This window comes from Podarcis liolepis (genome assembly GCF_965112155.1).
Source record: "Podarcis liolepis genome assembly, chromosome: 8".
NCBI lineage: Eukaryota > Metazoa > Chordata > Lepidosauria > Squamata > Lacertidae > Podarcis > Podarcis liolepis.
Window position 1 is genome coordinate 31,417,859 of NC_139560.1, and position 21,073 is coordinate 31,438,931.

General features: G+C 38.8%; 1 protein-coding gene across 10 annotated transcripts in view; it reads right to left on the reverse strand.

Annotated features, from left to right (window-relative positions):
- The window catches only part of ZFHX4 (zinc finger homeobox 4), a 180,508-nt gene that overhangs the window by 4,568 nt on the left and 154,867 nt on the right, over nt 1-21,073 (reverse strand). For 6 of the 10 annotated variants that reach the window (XM_083517140.1, XM_083517142.1, XM_083517134.1 and 3 more), the window contains 4 exons: nt 18,190-18,326; nt 17,225-17,425; nt 15,719-15,836; nt 9,570-14,948 (listed from right to left, as the gene is read on the reverse strand). In XM_083517140.1, coding sequence (XP_083373266.1) covers nt 9,570-14,948; nt 15,719-15,836; nt 17,225-17,425; nt 18,190-18,326 — 5,835 coding nt within the window. The remainder of the gene's footprint in view (nt 1-9,569; nt 14,949-15,718; nt 15,837-17,224; nt 17,426-18,189; nt 18,327-21,073) is intronic. The other 4 variants (XM_083517135.1, XM_083517141.1, XM_083517143.1 and 1 more) reach the window with 1 other exon arrangement.

Genomic DNA, 21,073 nt, shown 5'->3' on the forward strand with positions numbered 1-21,073 from the left:
TGAGATAATGCCCAAGAAGCTCTTTGAACACTTGACATATGCTACACAAGCACTTCATATTATAATCATCCTATACAAAAACACAATGCCTGTGGAACTAAAGATACCAAATACACTTGGAGAGTCCTGTCATGGAGTCTACCTAGGCATGTCTATGCAATCTGCAAGTCTATATGAGTCTAATTTCAGACCCAAGGTGCACATAATATTTAGAATTATCAATCTAGTAAATAATTTTAGTTGATTACTCTGCTGCCATTAACATATTAATGAAATTATGAACGGATTAAATTTAAATAAATTTCAAGATAGGTACCTTTTGAGTTAATGAAGGAAGGGGGAGATCATTTACAACTCAATACAAAAGCAAGCATTTTTTGAAAAGATGAAAGGAAGAACCAGCTTATCACAATACAAGCTCCTGCTGGTCCAGGCCAAAGGCCCATATAGTCCAGCTTTCTGTTTGTATAGTGGCCAAATAGATGCCTATGAAAAGCACACAAGCAGGATCTGACTGCAAAGGCACTCTCCTGACTGATGATTCCCAGCAACTGGTATACAGAGACATACTGCCTCCAACTGTGGAGGTAGAACATAGCCATTATGACCAGTAGATATGGCATGGTCTCAGGTTCAAGTATTATAAGGGAAAGAAGACCTACTGCTTCTCCGCACCATGCATGATCTTAAATACTTCTTTTATGGGAATCTGGCTGACAGGAAGAAATCTTAACCTATTTGAAAATAATTATATTAAGGAAAATAAGCTGCTGTTTTTGATGACTGAATCTGGAGAAAGTCAGATTTGGAGAGATGGAGTCTCGTTTGGTTTGGAGATGGGAAGTTGGATAGATCCCCCTGTGCAGGGATGTTCTGGCTTCTGGGATCTGGTTTTGGGATGGGGGGAGTCTGGAGTTGTGGGGGCCTTTGACTTTGGAGGGACTTTGAAACATGCCTTCAAATACCTTTTGGATTTTAGTGCTGACTATGGAGAGTGGGCTGACCTGTCGAGAAGGGATAAAGACATTGTTAGGTTGGAGTTTCCCCGAGATCTACTCCTCAGCGATAAAGGAAGGAAATTAAGAACAAGATCAGCAGAAGACAAAGTAAAGTGCAGGTATAAATATGAAGAAGATCTGCAAAATGGACATGGAAAAGAGTTAAGAGCCTCGGATAGAAGATCACCAGGTTAATGGACTAGATGGAATGGATAGAAAGGACTGACAGAACCCGAGACCAGGAAGAAGAGATGGTGGATGAAGATTGGAAGAAAGTTTAAAAATTCATTTAGAGAATTATTGTAAAATTAATGAGTGTTAGAAAAAATGTTGGAATGAAAATATTTGGCTTTAGTAGAAATGCTATAAGGAGTTATGTACAAATAAGTTTTAAGTTTTAGGGCTTTTTATGGTAAGATAAGGTTAAAATAAATCAAGACAATTTAATGACAGAATATACTGAAAGATGGACAGGATTTGCTGAGATAATTAATAATTAGAATACAAAAAAGGGAGGTGCGAGGAGGTCGATGAAACAAGTTAATGAAAGATAAAGATTTGGGAATATTGGATTTGTTTTTAAATTTTTTGTTTGCTTTTGTTTTTGGTTTTGATGTATTGTGTGTTTTGTTCTCTTTTTTCTTTTTATTGACGTGTACTGTTTAATGCCTTTTTTGTTTTTCTTTTTTCTTTTTCTTTTTTTCTCTGTAATTTTAAATTCTCAATAAATATCATTTTAAAAAAAGAAACTAATTATATTAAATTGTGGAAAGAGGTTGAGAAAGAATTGGAGATATGGGAGAGAATGAAACCCTCCCTGTTAGGTAGAATTTCAGCCATTAAAATATACTCCACAGGATGTTGTTTTTATTCCAATCAATCCCGATTGTAAATAATTTAAACTGCTTCAAAGAATGAAAAACCCCCACGATATCTCTAAATTCATCCAGCAGGGGGAAAAGCCAAGAATTAAACATAAAATTATGATAGATACAAAAGAAAGAGGAGGCTTTGCCTTGCCAGATCTGCAATTGCATTATGAGGCAGATTGTTTGTGTTGGTTAAAAGAATGGATTGTATCGAACAATGCAGACATTTTAGATTGAGAAGGTCATGATTTAAAATTTGGCTGGCATTCATGCCTTTGGTATGGGAAGGCTAAAATCTATAATAGTTTTATGAACCACATTCTTAGGAAGAATCTGTATAGAGTCTGGGAAAAATATAAAAACCTGCTGGAAAGAAAAACACTTTTATGGCTTTCTCCCACTGAAGCAATTACAATTAAGAGAGTTAATATGGATAGACAATGGGCGACTTACAGAATAAGGATACACTTCTGTCTAAAATGTATAATTTTTTATTAGACTGGGAAACAAAAGGCGAGCTAGTTAAAGCTTTAATGACAACACTGGCAATAGATATAGGGCATAATATAGATCTTAACCTCTGAGAGAAACTTTGGAAAAACAACCTGAAATTTACTACATGTTATTCATTGAAAGAGAATTATTTGAAAATGATTGATAGATGGTACTTAACTCCGAATTGGTTGGCTAAGATTTCTAAAACACAATCAGATATGACTTGGAAGTGTAAAGAAGCAGAGGGAACCTGAGTAGACATGGTTAGGATTGTGCTGTTGGCTTGCTATTTTAGGCACACCACTTGGGAGTAACACCTTAGAGATCAACTAAGTTTGGTCTTAGTTGGTCTCTAAGGTGCTACTGGACAATTTTTTCACTTGGGAGTAAGCCCCTCTAAACTAAATGGGGTCCTAATGCCAAGTAAGCATGAATAGGATTGGGTTTTATATGTGTTAGTACAGCTGGTCAGCAATGTAGTTGTTTTTATTGACATAAGTCATGCAGCTATGTATTTTAGTAGCAAAAGAAACTGTAAACGTGCACTGACCCTATTTGGAGTATCTATGTACAATGCATGAAAAATTCCTTGTCGCACTTCAAATACCAGGTATAGACAATGTTTGTTACAGTTAAATACTGTAATGCAGTTCCTATGATAAGTATAATTGGCCAGAATACTGTAGAAACATTTTTTTAAAGAAGCTGTTACAGAGAAATAGAAGTTTTATAAAAACAATGAGAACAGATAAACTCTAATGTTCAAAGAATGGTGAGCTTAAAGCACTCTCTAGGATCAGTGTAAGAGGATAAGAGTGATAACCCTGGGCACTGCAAGGATAGATGAATATTAGTTACATTCAAGTACTAATTGAGTGGGCCTGAATGGTGCTTAAATCATCGATATCCAGGTGCTTAGCATTGCTTAGGATAAAGCAATTAGAACTTAGAGGAAGAGGTGATAAGATTTAACAAGGCAACCATTTGATGTTTGTCAGTGAATCATTATTTTTATTTAATGGTAAACTAAAATATATTGTCCAGGATTAGAAACAAGTTTGATGTCCTTATTACTGTACATAGTGACTTTTTGGACTAACTACACAATAGCATTGAATGGACTATTAGGGGGGAAAAGGGACAACTGTGTTAAATTTTAATGTTACCCACTCATATTAAATGTATGGATTTCCCTACCAGTAGCGTGTAACTATTTCTGATATGGGCTAACAACTAGATATATAGTATATTGGGAGAAATTATTATGATCTTTTGGTCTTCACATAGAATCATAGCATGAATCCAAGCATGTGTCTTGCCCTTATATCAAATGAATGGGCAACTTAAAAATTAACTGATCAATGACTGAACGGAGTAGAGATGAATGGACCATTCCTACTTGCAGCACAATTAACCAAGATGTATTTATGCAAAGTTAAAGATTTCCTATTCTCCAAATGTTTTTAAATGAAATATAAGATCAGCTAGAGAGGCCTGGGAACATTAACTATGAGAAGAATCACTGTTGATACAAAAAACTGCAGGATATCTGCATGGTACCAGGAAAGAAGAACCTATGACCCCACCCCGATGCTGTCGAACCCCTATTTCAATCAAACAGATAGCTAACAGGAGTTGTCCAATAACATTAAGAGGGCTACAGATTCCCTACAATGATATAGAGAATCGCTGCAATTATTTTACATACATTGAAGCTTTAATCTCATCATCACTTCTTGTATTTCCTGCATTTCATTTCCCTCTGATATCACAGGTATATCATTCTCTGTATGTTTATCCATATGTTAGTGTGTGTGTGTGTGTGTGTGTACATAAACACACACATATATACCTGCCAACTCAGAATGGCATTCCATGTGTTTGATGAAGAAAAAAGCTGGTCCATGAAAGCTTATGCCATTTTTAAGTCTTTAATGTGCCACAAACCTAAATTGTGAATGTGATACCATATACAGTGGTGCCTCAGTTTTTGAACATAATCCGTTATGGAAGACTGTTCAAGTTCTGAAACTTTCGAAAACTGAAGTGCAAAGGGCGGTCTGCAAATTATATAGAGAAAATTGGGAAAAAAACTCAGTGGAAGCCGTTCAACTTCCGAGGTGTATTTGAAAACAGAAGTATTTACTTCTGGGTTTTTGGCGTTCAAAAACTGAAACCCTTGATTTCCGAGATGTTCAAAAACCAAGGTGACACTGTATTTGTGACTATGATGTCAGAGAGAGACAATAACATGAAACAACAGCATTCTAATAGACTAAAAGCAAGTAAATAGCTATAACAGGTGCTAAATTTATTATAGCAGGGGCGTGGGTGTTGAAGTACTTGCATGAGTAAAGGGATGTATGAAGAAAGGAAAGGTAAACCAAGAACTAAAGAGTACCAGGGTCTAACAACACAATCCTGTGCATGTTAACTAAGAACTAAATCCCACCATATTCAAGGTGGAATGAAAAATGAATTAGTCAAATGCATTTCTACTGCAACAATGTATAAAATATGTTAGTAGGATTTAGGTTCAATTACCTTACCCAGTTTTGTTCTCATAGACATTTTCACTAATTGCAGTAGAAGAACAGGGAGCATCCTGCTTTGACCTAAGAACACTCAATTGTCTGGCATTCTGAGCTCTTGTTAGGACACCTGGCTTTAATAAGTGCACTGGAATGTGTGAAAAATTCTTGCATCCCTATAATTTACTTGAATGGGATTAGAATTTCATTTGCTTCCAATTCATATGGATCTGTTTTTGTAGGTATATAGGTCCAGCCACACTGTTCCAGCTAACATGAAAGCTACATCTTATAATGTAATCACCGCTGCACACAGTTTTACTTTACTGTTTTCATTCCTCTCTCTGTGTGTGTGTGTGCGCAGGTCTCAATCCCTTGATATTGTTATCTATGGTCTGGCTTGTTGCACTGCATGTTCTTGGTCACTTCAAGCAGACTTTTCAAATAATTTTATGTTCAACTAGGTTTTACTCAGAGTAGACCCACTGAAATTAATGAACTCTGTCTTGGTCATTAATTGCAGTAGGTCTACTCTGAGTAAATTTTATTTGACTACCACCCAATATCTTTAATTTAATTTATTTTTAATGTATTTTTATTAAAGGTTTTCTTGATTTACAGAAGTATGTGTAATGTCTCTCTCGTATTTTTTCCATATAACATTTTTACAAATCAGTTTCATTTGTTGAGACATAAGAAAAGGGGGAGAGGGGTGGAGGGGAGGTAAGATGGGTGGGGGTGGGGTCAGGTGGCAGTGTTTCTATTTTACTTAATATATGTAGGGTTTGGTGTCAGTGTTGCTTGTGCAGGTTCTCTGCTGTTCACTTGTGTTCCTTTGATGGTGAGAGAGGTTGGGGTTGGCCTAGGGTGTGGTTGTTCATTTGTGATGATCTTTGTTTCCATGTGTGAGTGGGGTGGGTGGGTGTTTTGGGTCAGGTTAGCCATGTTGATTTGTATGCTATTGGTGGATTATTGTCATTGTCTTGTTGGGCTGTGTATGTGATAAAGGGGAGCCATACCAGGGTAAAGGGGTCTTCTTCTGTTTGTCCCTGTGTCTGTTTCAGTTTATTGGTTATTTTTTCTAGTAAGGCTGTTTCCCATACTATTTGGTACCATTGGTCCATGCTTACTCCTGACAGGTCTCTCCAGTGTCTGGTTATGGTGTTTCTGGCTGCTGAAAGTAGGCGGGTTATGAGTTCTTTGTGGTGTAAATGAGCATTATTGTATTGGAAGATGTTTAGTAGGGCTAATTCTGGGGTGATTTCTAATACTTGCTTAGTTATTTTACATATTTCTCGTATGGCTGTTGTCCAGAATAGTTGGATTTGGGGGCACTCCCACCACATGTGGAGGTATGTGCCTGTGGAGGTGCACCCTCTCCAGCATTTTGGTGAGGTTCCTGGGCATATTAGCACTAGTTTTCTTGGTGTTAGGTACCACCTGACCCAATATCTTTTATGAATTTTACATTTTGCATCTCAGTTCAACCAACTTTCAAAGGACGTCAGAAAGCAGTGAGACATGATTTCAAATTTTGGTGAGACATAATGAATGAATGAATGAATGAATGTTTATGAATGAACATGATTTGGACATATAGTGCAGCAACTGTAAGACTGATTAAAGCAGTAATGCTATATATGTTTATCAAAGAGTAAGTTCCATTGAATTCAGTGGGGTTTGTTCTGAACTGGTATGTTTAGGATTATACTGTAAATGTGCCAAATAATGCAAACACTACACTATAACATTAATATTTTGTTAGGTGGCACAATGTTAAGGAGTCTTGTGGCACATCAAGAATAACAAATGTATGGCTGCATAAGCTTTCTGAGGTTAGAGTCTGCTTCATCTGCTCTGCCTGTTAAGTATCCATTGCTGTTTTGAAGCACCTATAGAACAGAGCTTATTTATGTTAATGAAAACATCTTTTCTAATTCTTCAAATCTTTATGTAAATAGCTAATTGCATGTGAAGAACATGCTCAAATATAATTTTGTCTATTTGATCATATATCTATCTGATCATAACTATGAAGAGGAAAGATTAAGAAGATTACACATTTAAATTCAGGTGTCATGTATCATGGTTTGAGTATGCTGTAGGGAAAACCCACAGGAGCACGCAGAAGGAATTTTAACATATTTTGAAACATTTTACAAGGTTAAAAAAGCAACTCTTGTAAAGGTTTGCAACTGGGATAAGCACAGAGGGTGGGACTACAAGAAGATCCTGACTGAATCTCTCTTGCTGCATCAGACACAGATGTGAAGTGCTGCTCACAGCAAAACAAGGATATGTTAAAAGTGGGTTAATAAGATATGAAGCATATCAGCATTGAGCATATATTAAAGAACTTTTGAGGAGTACTTTTCACTAATGAAAGATTAATATAATCTGTTATTTTGCTTTCACTTCCACTACTCCATTAAGAGCCATTAGGAACATATATTTTCTGGGCAATAAAGATAGGATGGAGGGGCTACTTAGTATGTTGAAGAACGAAACGTCTCCTATCTCTTTAGTTTGCGTTTATTCAGAGAGATTAGCCACATCAGGTGAAAGTGTGCCTCATTCCTAACCAATACTTCATTGATTATGTAGCTGCATTAATGATTTGAAGATTTGGTAACTTGAGTGGTCCAGTTCATACGGTGAGCTATCTAGACCTAACCAATAAGTAGTGAGAGTTGGCCTGCACACATGGCAGTAGCTACATCTACTACCTAATCTAAATATTATTTCACTTCCAGATGGCCAAAATGCTGATGCAGTAACTATGGGCAAATTTTGTCTTAAAGCAGAGCAAGTTATGTACTCTGCCCTTATTCCTGACATCAAAAACACCAACATATGTATGCTGTTGCACTTGCAGAAACGCAGAATTGATTGGACTTAGGGAGCATAGAGCTTTGACAGAGCCAGTCAGGTACTCTATGAGGAAAGGCTGAAAAGCCCATAGGATAATTCTGGCAGGTCACCAATTCTCAGCTCTGCAATAGCAAATCAGTGTTATGAAGGGCTTAAGAGAAGTTGTTGAGTGCTATGACATGCTTTACCAAGAAGACCCTCATACTCTGCTAACCAGAAGGGTGGGAGTGGGGAGCAGTGCTGAAACCATGTACCTCAAAAAAATCTACTGGGTATCTATTTCTGGCCTGGAGGTAAGGGCTGTAACAAAAAGCTAACCTGAGTGAGGAATCTAAACCTTCAGTAAGCATTTGGACAAGGGGGAAAAAAATCTGAGAAGTTTCAGATACTGAACAGGATTTGGGCTTTTATTTGTCTTCTAGAGTTCTAACCCTTCACCCCATCAAACCAGGATATGAACTGCGGAGACTAAATATAAACCATGAAGTAGGATTCCTGCTCAGGCATTTCTGAAAAACATGGGCGACGGCAGTGGCACTTATCTGTTGGCAGCAGGGCACCCATGTAGGCATCGCCTGAGGGGTTTCCACCACCTATGGTGACTGCTTCACCTCATGGGTGGGCTGGGCCTCATAGTTTATTTAACTTCACTTCCTATAAACAGGTGCATTATTCATAGAAAGGTGCCTACTTGTAATATTACTCCCCAAAAACAAAAATGAAAACTACAAAAATCCATGCTAAAGAGCTTTTTTATTTTTGTTAGGATGAATGAGAAGAATGCTGCATGGGAAAGGTGCTGTTCCTATGCATAGTACTGGCAGTAGGCAGTGTGGATCTTGAACCTATTATTGTAGAACACTTTTAGTATTTATTCAGAAGTCACAAAATATGTATGGTAAGGAATAAAGGCTGTATTAGCAGATTTTAAAACGACTGTTATTAATTTGATGCAAAAAACCCCTAACTTAAGAGGAACCTAAGAGGAACTCTTATCAAAATTTAACTAACTCTGAAGTAAATTACAAGACAGGAAAAAATCTGTTTGCATTTTTGCCCCTGCATACGTAAACCATGCCTATCAACATGCAGGTTTATGCTAATTTAAATAAATACCTTTGAACTCAGTGCCTTAGTCTGTAACCCCAGTCTACAAATATTTCCCAGCAGATCAAAACCAGGATTTGAACCCAGAGTCATTAACTGTCTTAATAGCCCAGTCTTTGCCATGATTATCTCACTATTTCAATGGGACTTGGTTTTAAGGATCACAGGCTAAACTAGATAAATTCAAGGAAACAATATATTTTAGTGTACAGGCCCTCATTTTCACATGACTGGACCTTTGCCTTAGTTGCTAAATATTATCTCCTGACTTGCTTTTATGAAACAAACTATTTCACACTGTGGTGAAAGTTCATGGAAAATCTATTAAGTTGTAAAGATACCCAACTCATACTATTTGATAACGCAGCGAGTTCATAAAGGTGGACTTGAGTTCAAATGCTCTGCCCTTGGCTAGTTTGTGGTGTACTTCAATTTTATATTTTTTATTATTTAAATAATTTCCTGAATATCTAAAAGTGGTAAAAACAAACACTACATTGTTACTTAAATGGTGTTATTTAAAGGTGTATATGTAAGTTATTGCTTACACATCCCATTTTACTTTTCTTAGAAAATGTTCTAATATACAGCCACAGAACTAACAGAAATGGATCTACCTGCAAATGTTTTGGCAACCAACACACCCATTCCTTTTGTCACAACAGCAGCAACAATTTATCCTCTTCCTTTTTACTTACTGTTTGAACTTTGAGGAAACCCTGTTAAGGAAGATGGACCATTCATTCCAGGCAGAAGAACTGGAGGAAGGCCAGGGAGTCCTGGGTAAGCTGCTGGCAAACTGATTCCATGAAGTGAGCTGCTCTCCATCATGCCTGGCTGCTGTACTGTTAAGCCTAGAACATCTGTAGCCTTCTTTATACGGTCCAATTCTTGCTGTGCCATCAGCTGTCTAACAGTTGTAGGAGCTAAGTAGTCTTTTTCCCGGTCCAGTTGACTTCCCACAGCTTCTCGCACTTTTGAAATATGTTGTTTGGAAAAGATATGGTCTCTTACGGACAAACGTGCAGAATACTTCACCCCACATAGGGAACACTCTGGTCTTGAGCCATCAGTTGCATTCTGATTGATCATGAATGGCTTCCCTATGTTAATTTTGAACTTCTTCTCTTTTGCTCGAGCATTTTGAAACCAAACCTGAACCACACGTTTTGGCAGGCCAATCTCGTTCCCTAGCATTTCGCATTCTTGCATGGTTGGAGTCCGATAGTCGCTAAAGCAAGCCTTCAAGACCTTAAGCTGCAGATTACTCATTTGTGTCCGAAATCGTTTGTGACCTGGCCGGTCACTGTTTTTCGATTTAAAAGGGTTGCTTGCTCCAAAGGGATTAGGTGAACTTGGATCAGCTATGCTCGATGTTTCACTGCGATCAGCATTATCATCAGGGTCATCAGTAATGTAAACACTTTGGTCAAGTTCACTATCTTTGTCACTGTAATGCATTGACGGGCTAGTCAGGGAGAATAGAAATTTGTCATCGCTGTTCTCCATATTAGGCATGTTTGTGTTTTTTGGCAAACTGTCATTCAGAACATTTTTTGGCTCTTTAGGAGAGGATGTGGATTTCACATCTCCTGAACTACCGGTCATACTTTCCATTTCATTGTTTCCTTCATCTCCTGTTGTGGCATCGCTGATTGCTGTGTTAATTGATGAAGTCTCATCAAAGTCAGTTTTATTCTGGTCATACCCACCATCAGCAGGAGCTGTGTTCAGATTCTCTATGTCTTCATTGCATTCTGCTTTGAAGGAAGAAGGGCTTAAAAGATTCTTCGGTGACATTTCTGCAGTTTTACTAACTGGAGTTGAGACAGTAGAAGCTAATTCATTTTCACTCGATAAATCAATCTTTGTTAATGATAACGATGGATAATCAAAAAACATGTATTTGTGTGGGCTCTCTCCTCCATCTTCATTGGCTATCAAAGGACTTGGTGGCAAACTATAACCTGCTTGTTTTCCTTCATTCCAGTGCCGAGAGCGAATATGACTTTCTAAAGCAGACTTTGCTTTAAACAGTGCTCGGCAAAAAGGACATCTTTTATGAGACTGAGCTGGACCTACTGCACGGAACTGTCCTTTTCTTTCTCGAGCTCTTGTATTCTGAAACCAGACTTGTACAACTCTCTTTTTTAGTCCTACTTCACGTGCGATGTGATCTAGCATTTTTCTGGTAGGATTGGAATCTAAAAGGTATTTTTCGTAGAGTATTTCCAGTTGCTCTGGAGTAATTGTAGTTCTCAATCGCTTATCCCGGTGCTGGTCCTCACCACTGTTTCCCCCCTCTTTTTCACTACAGTTGTTATCTTCCTTATCATCCAGTTTTCGTTTAAGTGAGCCAGGAATCGAAGCAGCGTGGTGAGCTGTATGAGCTGAGCTCACTTGGGGTGCCACCTGAGCTAAAGAACTGCTCAGCAATTGTCCAGTCATCAGAGGGTTATTTGGATCAAATATCATATAGGGCATATCCATAGGCCTTTCTAAAAACTGGGAATGAAGGAACTGATTTTGGGCTGCTAAGAAATGCATGTGCTGGTGCTCTTGCCAAAGTTCTAGAGTGGGAAAGGCAACTGTACACTGGTCACATGGGTACTGTAGTAACTGAGGAGGTAGACTGTTCTGAAGAGGCGTCATTTGGATTGCTAAAGGGCTGGAGGGAACAGGGGTTGTCTGTGATGCAGAAGGTGGTCTGCCTCCTATTTGGGATTGTTTCTGTTGCTGTGTTTGAGAAGCTGAGGGCTGCGGATCAGAGGAGGTGGTTGGTGCAGGCTGCACTGATTTGTTGCCTTGGGAGGAAGCCTCCACTTGCTTAGGTATGGTATCATTTTGCTTTGGCTTTTCTGTTGACTCAGGTTTAGGAGAGGTTTTTCCAGGTTCAGGTTTGGGTGATGGCAGCAAAGGCGTACTGGAACCAGATCCAGAGCTTACTGTTGTTAAAGCCATATTTTTTGATGAATCAGATGGGCCAGAAACTGTGCAATTCTTGTAAAGCATTTGATCTGTAGCATCCATTGAATCTTCTGTTTGGCTTTCATCTTGTGCATCATCATCTTCGTCTTTATAACACAGCTTTTTCTGATGTGTAATTAAGTCAAAGATCCTAGGGAAAACTACGCTACATTTTTTACATTGATATTGCATGTTGCTAGTCCTAATGTACCTCTCATTGGTGAGCTCCCTCTTCTCAGTATCTTTAGTTTCAGCTTGATTTTCATAACTTTTACGAGCCTTCTGTCGTGCATTTTGGAACCATACAACGATAACTCGAGTAGGTAGGTTAAGTACAGTTGAAAGTTGTTCAATTTCATCATCTTTTGGATAAGCATTTGTGTCAAAAAAATCCTGCAAGACTCTGAGCTGGTAGTCAGTAAATCTAGTTCTAGATGATCGCTTGCTGAACGCTGAATCAGATTTGTAATGCTCTAAAGAACTTGGCTGTGGTTCAATTCTTATATCTTCCAAAACTGTTATTGGAGGATTGCTAAAATTATATGGGGAATCCTTGTTTCTTTGTCGCTCCTTAAATAGGGTATTTCGAAACCAGTGTTTGATAACCTTTTGGGAAAGGCCAGATTTCTCAGCCATTTCTTGAATCTGTTCTTCACTCGGTGAATTATTAATATCAAAATATGCCCTCAAGATTTTTAATTGGTCATCAGTGATTCTTGTACGTGGCCGCTTGAACTGAGAATGCCGTAGGAAATTTGGATCTAATCCTAGCTGTTGCTGACAAAGCTGAGTAAGATCTGCAGACAGCGCATCCATTGGTGGTAGCTGGAGGGCAAGTTGAGGAGGCAATCCTGGGTGTTGCACTGGCTGCATCATAATTGGAGGGAAAAGTGGAAGATCTAAGGAAACTGGCAGCTGCACTGGCGGTGGTGCAGAAGGTGGTGGTGGAGGAGGAGGTGGCGGTGGGGGTGGCGGTGGAGGCGGCGGTGTTGGTGGTGGAGCCTGCAAAGGAGTAGGAGTAATGCTTTGAATCTTTCCAGAACTGGATGAAGAAGGTTGTGAAGAAGGCGGAGGTGGAGGCGGAGGTGGTGGTGGAGGAGGTGGTGGTTCTGGGGAAGATGGTGAAATAGGATAAAGCTTGTCATAAGCCTCCCTGTATTGACGGGCAAACTTTTCTAATGCACCGTATGGAAAAAACTGTCCATGAACATGTTCTTGGTGGCTCTTTAATATAAGAATGTTGGAAAACAATTTACTGCATGCTGCACATTCCAATTTGTCAGTATTTTCGCAATCACCAGCTTTATTTTTTTTCTGTACTTTCTGTCTATTCTCATTATATTGAATAACCAGCTCAAAGCCGAAGTTTTCCAACAATGCCTTGGCTGCATTTCCTCTTGCCCCAGAAGCAATTCTAGGTGGTGGGATGGTTGGTTCAGAGGACTTCTGCTTCTTTAGATCTTTGTTTTCTTTCAGTCCTTCACTATCACTTGTGAATTCTTGCTTTGGTTTTTCTTGTTTCTCTGAAATCTCTTCCGATTCCTTATATGGTGGTGTATCCTTCATCATCTGGCACTCAGCACTTACTGCACTGTTCTGCTCTGTTTTCACCAACTTACTAGTTTGCTGCTGCTTTTGTGACTGGATTGGAGGTGGCGTCACTTGATACTGTTGTGCTTGCTGCTGTAGGATCTGTAGCTGCGTCTGACCGACATGGTGCTGAGTTTGCATCTGCTGCTTCAGGTCTTCTAGCAGTGACCCGGCCATCCCCGCCATGCCAGGCATACCAAATGCAGCAGAACCAGGCAAACCCAGATCAGGACTCAAACTGAACTCTGTCCCAGGAATATAGAATGGAAAAAGAAACTGTGGCTGCTGAAACTGCAATAGCGCCTCTGGTGTCATTGGAAAATGTGGCAAAAATGCTGGATTTAGGAACTGGGGTTGAAAGAAAGCTGCTTGCTGTTGCAATTCATGCTGGAGTTGCATCTGCAGTTGTGCTGGTGACTGGGGAGGATGATGTGTAGGCTGAGCAGAAACTAATTCAGAAACTTGCTTTTTATTTAATTCTTTGGCATCTATGTGGGTTTCCTTGCTGTTAACTGCTGGTAATATTGTAGGATCTACCATCCCCTGGCTGGGGCTATTAACATTTCCTGTTATGCTGTTTCCACTCATTGCATTACTACTTGGTTCTAATTTTGCAGCCCTTGCCTTAGTCTGATGAAGCACAGATCTCATATGAATTTCCAGTGTAGAACTTTGGCTATAAGAAACATTGCAAATGCTGCATTTGTAGGGTTTGTTGTCAGTGCTGCTGTTAGCTTCTTGAGGGACTGGACTGGATGCTTCCTGCAACACCTTTTTGAGTTTATGCAAATGAGACACTGAGTTATAATGAACCAAAAGAATGTTCTTTTGAGTGAAAGATTCTTTGCACACTGTACATTTATATGGGCGAGAAGGATCTAGAAATTTTTCCATAGTAAAATTTGGCCCTTTTCTAAAAGGTAAGGTCCGCTTTGGTTCTGAGCCCATTTCATCTGGAATGGAGCTACTATCACTTCCTACAGGACTTGCTTTACCTTCCTGGTCCATCTCGTATTCTCTTTCTATATCCTGTTCTAGTGCATGTTCATCTTGTGCCATACTTTCGTTCTCTGCCCAGAGTTCACCATTTACAGGTAAAGATGCACACAACTGCTGAATTTCAGCTTCACTGAGTTCTGGGTGGCCTGCTTCCAAATGTTTTTTTAAAGCCTGGAATGTACGGAAGCTACGTTGGCAAAGGCTACACATAGTAGCAGCCCGAATAGCATGATACTGGGAATGTATTTGAAGCTTCTGCATAGTCTTAAAAGCCAAGCTACAATGGTTACAACGATATTTGTAGACATGGCGATCAGAAACAGAAAGCTGCTGCCTCTTCTGCTGCTCATTCAACTGATCAGGCAGTGATTCGACGATCTTTATATCTTTACTGCTGTTTTTGTTCCAATCTGGCATTTCAGTAGATTCTTTGAGTGGCTTCTGTTCCTCTGTTTTAATTTCCATTCCAGTTTTTGATTCTTCAAGCCCAGAGGTGTTCTTCTCATCTGGAGGACTTTCACCTGGTTAAAAAAAAAAAAGGAAAGAAATTATATAGCTCCATAGCATTTGAATACATAATACATATTAAAAGAAAGAACTTCCAGAGGAGGAGCCAGTATGCTGCAGCAATAATAACAAAGAGCCTTGTGGCACTGTAAAGGCTGTCTAATTTATTATGGCATAAGGTTTCATGGCCCAGTGTTGACTTCAGCACAGGCTTGTGATCCATGAAAGTACCATAAGACTCTTTGGTATCAAAAGAAGGGGTGGGCTCTCATTTCTCTGTCCCAGCTTCTGCCAACCTAGCAGTTCAAAAGCAGACCAGTGCAGCTAGATAAACAGGTCCCACTGTGATGAGAAGATAAACAGCATTTCCATGTGCTTTGGCACTCATCACAGTCCTATGTGAGCCAGTAGCAATTTAGTCATGCTGGCCACAGGACCCTGAAAGTTGTCTGTGGACAAACGCTGGCTCCCTCCAGGGTCCTTTACCTTTTTCCTTTACCATACAGTAGGTAGCTGTATGGAGTAGGGGCATAGATTGGGTGGACTGAATGCAGCCTACAAGTCTTAAAATGTGTAACCCAACCTAGATGTTGTATCTGTTCAAAGAAACATATATACATATACTGTATGCTATAAAAGTGCTACGTTCATGAAACGCTGCTGAAGAAAATCAGGCCTTATTTTTCTTTGGTTAATATAGCAAGCACACCCCAAAAGGAGAGGAGGTTTATCAACAAAAGACTGCAATGCTCGCCCTCTGCAGGCTTGGATTTTCTTGCAATACCTGAATATTTCCCAGATCCTTCAGCTGTCAGACTTGCAGAGGCATCACAGTCAGATTTCTCTGAAGCAGCTGCTGGCAGTAGCATACTATTAGGCATCATCACATCTGGTACAGGAACCTTTAAAAACAACAACACACATACACACAACTCAGGGAAGTTTTTAATGTGTGACATTTTAATGTATTTTTAATCTTTGTTGGAAGCTGCCCAGAGTGGCTGGGGAAACCCAGTCAGATGGGCAGGGTACTAATCATCATCATCACCATCAGGCATGATACTGTGCTCACCAAGAGAATTGCACTGTTTATCACATATGGCCAACTGAAACAACTAACTGTTTGATTAATCTTGGAATTAAGCTCACAGATGTAGCAGTGAAAATGGTGTGGATGCAGGATTACTAACCAAAATGTCCCTAGCAAGACAGGTAAGGAGAGCTATTGAAAGGCTCACTTTCTGTTACACGTCAAAAGTGCACTTTAAGCAGCTGCTGAGAAAAGGCAAAACAAAATAACTACTTCTGAGAGTACTAGTACAATCCAGTTTGTACCAATTGGTAAAATGGTCAAATCTTGAAATTGGGAGGGACTCTTTTTTTTCAAATCTGGTGGCAACTTCTACTGATTTTGCTTAGGCATATATACCTCTGATATAGGGTTCCTGCTTTGTACTTAGAACCTTAAATCACAACTGATTCTCTTCCAGCACATGCCAGACCTATAATTCTAAAGATGCTTTCACATAATACTTCACAACACATTAGAGCTTTTTTTGTGATATCTGAGTCAGGTTTGATCATAATTAAGAAATGAAAGAATATGGAAGACAGTGTGATAGTAAATTCTAGGCAACATAAGTTGCTGATACACGTTTTAAATAACACTACATAAAGCAGTAGCCACACAAACACTTTTAGCCTTTTAACTTTCCTGTCACCATATTACTATAACCTTTTTTTAATTGCCTCATATTTATTACCCTGTTTTTCAATCAAGATACTCTTTTGAAAATTATAGTGAACTACAAGGCTAGGATCCTGTCCTATTACTAATAAAGGTTTCATCTCCCCCATCCTGTAAATATAAAAACATTCTGGTACTTTTATCTGTTTCTTCACAATTTACCACTTCTCATAAAATTGCCAGCAAACAGTAACTTCTTGTGTATTTGGCCCTCAGAACACTGTTTACAGTAAATTAAGACTAAAAATTCCCCTGTGGGGAAAGATAGTAGTAGAACCAGTTTAGGATGTGCATGGAGGCACTGAGGTGAGTGCCTTGATCTTGAAAGGTTGTTTTTAATGAGTGCTTCAGATTCTTGTGTCTTTGAAAATTAGGGTTAAATGAATAGGCCAAAGGGATGTACTAAGTTATTGGCAGGACTACGAAGAAATCTCAGGAGCCCAGGTTCCAAGTCTCTAGCTCTATCTACAATGCCATAATATATTCAGCATCATTTACAGTCCATGTACTTGTCAAATGTGCATCAGCATTTTAAACACTTACTGTCATAAGCAGTTTCTCTACACAGTCAGGAGACACACTGTGCAAATGGGTCAAATGCAGCTGAAGATGCATTTTGTTGCTCAGGACATCTTGGCAGAGGGGACAGCAGATAACAGGCTGCATAGAATGCTGTGACAGGACGTGCATCTGGATACGATTTGGGTCCCTGCTATTGTAGTTACAATAAGGGCACTGGTAAAACTGAAAAACATCCAAGAAAGATTCAGCCCATTAGACAAAGCTTGCTTAACGCCCTGAGCAAATCGTCTGTCACTACAGTATTACTGGCCCTCTTTTCAAGATGGTGCATCTTCTCTGTTGCCTGCCACCTACAGTATCTTCCATCAATTCCTCACTACCTTCAGCCTCTATCAATACCCAGATACACAACTCACGTGGGAAGACCACTGCCATGAAAAAAGGTGCAGGTTTAGAAGGAAGGAGGAAACCTGACTAGTCATGGGGGGTGAATTTTGGCAGCAAAAGAAGAGTTTGGATACCATGTAAATGAACTCCTTAGCTTATACAGTTTTATAATTTTTATCTCATGACACCTGTTATTTTATAACACAGTATCTATTGAGTGGCCAGTCAGGAATCATCTGGAAAGAAATAAAGCACCTGTGGCTTAAAATATCAGATAATGGTAGCTGGGGTAAGTTTTGGACATGTTCTCTTTGGGATTCTGGATTTTTAATTTTTTTCCTCTGTAGGTCTCCCAAGCATCCAAACATGCATATATAGTGCTCTGGTAACTAGTTCTGACATAAGGATTTGCTTCTTATGATAAATGTGGGCCCTTTTATCTTTTTGCAACACTGACAAGGTCAGGAAGATGAACTAGAGGAACAAGGTCCAACATAGCACCTGATGAATTAGCATGACATAGGAATTCACCCCCAAAATATTTATGACGTAAGAAAAACAATGCTACAAAGCAGTAAGGATCTAACAATACACTTTACCTGTTCGTGACCAAACTTATTTTCCTCAGAAAGTTTGGACTTTTTGGGTGCGCCATCTTCTTCTTTAGCCGGAAGTAGTGGTTGTTCCCCTGCTGCAGTAATTACTTTTGGTTCCTTCTCTGGTGTGTTTATTCCTGCTTCCAAGACAACATGTAAAAATACATTATAAATAGCTAACAGATTGCTGGGTTTACTGTGACTGCAACCCCTTAGGGTGTCTTACTGCAATTTTAAATATTGCAGGGCTCCTTATTAAAGTTAAACCATTTTTGAAACTGAACAGGTACAAAGGTGACAGCACACTTATCTCTGAAGCAGAGCAGACTCTATAAATACATTAAAAATGTACTCTTCTCTCTTGTTTAGATAACCTTATGTTGCTCTAAACAGTAATCAATAACTAGCTCTCTCTAGTATCTCAGTCTGAAATTTTATACCACATTAAGAGAAACAAGTTTCACCTTCAATTCTTTGTTCTTCATTTAATTTGAAAGCATTTAAATATTATTTCCCCCTTTAAAATATTGAAGGAGCACAATTATTATGTTATTCAAATAAAGCCACCACATTACCAAATTTAGTAACCCCTATGAAAAAAGAAAGGTTATTGAACAGCTAAAAATTAATTGTACACAAAGATCAGTCTTCTTTGTTGCACTGAATGTTTACCTGATGTTTAAATGTTTCTACAATGTTTTTAAAAGCAATAATAGTATTATTATTTTAAGATATTTTTAACAGTATGTATTAAATTATATATTTAATATTCAGTCTAAGCTAGCTGCATAATACAGTGAGGATTGCACACATCAAAGAAAGGAGTGCAATTCTAATTTCCTAGTCCATAAGAAAATTCTTTCCAGTGTCAATTTGCCAGATAATCTCTTCTGCTAGGCTGGATATTACAACAGCATTGGGTAGGCATGTCACATACATCTCACGACAAACACAAAACCTCATTTACCAGCCATTCCAATCTCATCATAGCGTGGCATCATCTGACCTTTTTTCTGCTGTTTATTATGAGTATTTCTAATTTTAACTTTCAATTTTCACCATCTTCCAGTCAATTTGCAACTAAATTATTTCCAGGGTGAGGACACTATCACTGGACAACTGGGTGCAAATACATCTTGAAATGCAATGAAGCTAAACCATTGATTGCTATCAGACCCAACATAAATATATTGTCCAGGGGTAATCTGACTGTATGTTGTGCATGAAGATTTATCTTGATTTTCAAAATCCACATGGAGTTCATATAAATGAACAAATTGAACCTTGTTGTCTAATAACCTAGCTTTAATTTTAAAATAAGGTTATGGCAATTACTGAAACAAAAGCTTTAAAAAAATACTTGTAGAAAATATCAGTTAAGCAGGACCTTGAGAGGATGACAAAAATGGATATACCTTTGAAAAATGGGGGCACCATTTGAAAAAAATATATAAAACACTGTACTAATTAAGAAGACATATTATGAAAGGGTCAAATATATTTTTTGTGTAGGTACTTTTTAAATATATGAATGCAGTTTATGATAAATGCATTGAACTGATTCCTGTATTTCATCCCTATTGTTAAATTTAATTAGGAACACGCTAGTATTGGTGGTAAAAGTATCTTCTCTGACATTTTTAACAGAATGACTGATTGATCAACATGAACACAATGGATTGCATAGTAACAGCCAGGGCCTTGCCTTTGGGTTGTTTTTTTTAATTTTGCAAGTTGCCTATGATGTTAAGGAACAACATTATTTTAAGACCAAAAATATATGATTTCCCAGTCATTCCAACTTTAAGCCATATTAACAAAATACTAAATATTTGCATTATTGGAATACTGTATTAAACACAGAAGCATGATAACTTACTTCTGATTCACTTGTGGCAACACACCCCTGCACTTCCTATAAATCAACAGGATGGCATTTTAAGTGACTTTTTTTAAAAAAAGGAAAGACTTTTGAGAAACAAGGAGCCAAAAGGTTTTGTAAAAGGCGGTGAAAATATACTCCATGCATTGGAAAGCTACACCTGTTGGTGTCTACCTTGGCTGTGAATTCTGGAAGTCCTGCTCCCTGCCTTGCAGGCCTTTTCCCACCTAGCCTGGGAGCGTGGGGCCCTAGCTGACTCCAGCTACAGAAGCTGAGGCTGGTGAAGAGGCCAGAGGACTGCTTCTTGTCTGCCTCTTAGTGCAAACGCAGGTCACTGAGCCTGAGCTCCCACAGCCATCACCCACCATGAACCACCATAGGCAAGATTGGGAGACTTAAGATAATATTTTTAGTCTCTTCCTAATTGTGCTGTTTTAAAGGTACACTTTATATCTGACTTCCCCTTTTAATGTTAAGATGATTTGAGGGGGGGGATTCACTTTGCTGCGTCAAATGTGCATTCCAAATTTATCTCCTTTGCAATTTCAGAATCTTTAACTGTAAATAAAAACAATTAAAGGATTTAAAAGACATCAGTAGCAAACTAAAAATTCAAGCAGATAGGAGATCATACCTTAAAAGCTGACTGAAATAAAAGTCGGCTAAAGACGGATAAAGGCAGAGCTTAGCTCTGGGAAGGTAGTTAGATTCTCTTTTTCTACCTACCTGACATCACCTTATCTGATCTCACAGTCTGGGCAAATTAAGAACGTAGCAATAGGAAAACTGGTATGGCCATCACATTTTGAAGCCTCAAACAATCAAAGCACCATGCAGGGCTCTTTAGAAACCTCATGCAGAGATTCCTGGAACGCATTTTGGAGTCCCACCACACTTCAGAAGGCAGATGTGCAGCACTTTAGAAGCCCTGCCTATCACCTGATTGGCAGGGCTTCAGAAGCCCATTTTGGCCCACCTAGCCATGTTTTTAGCTGCTTGCATTGG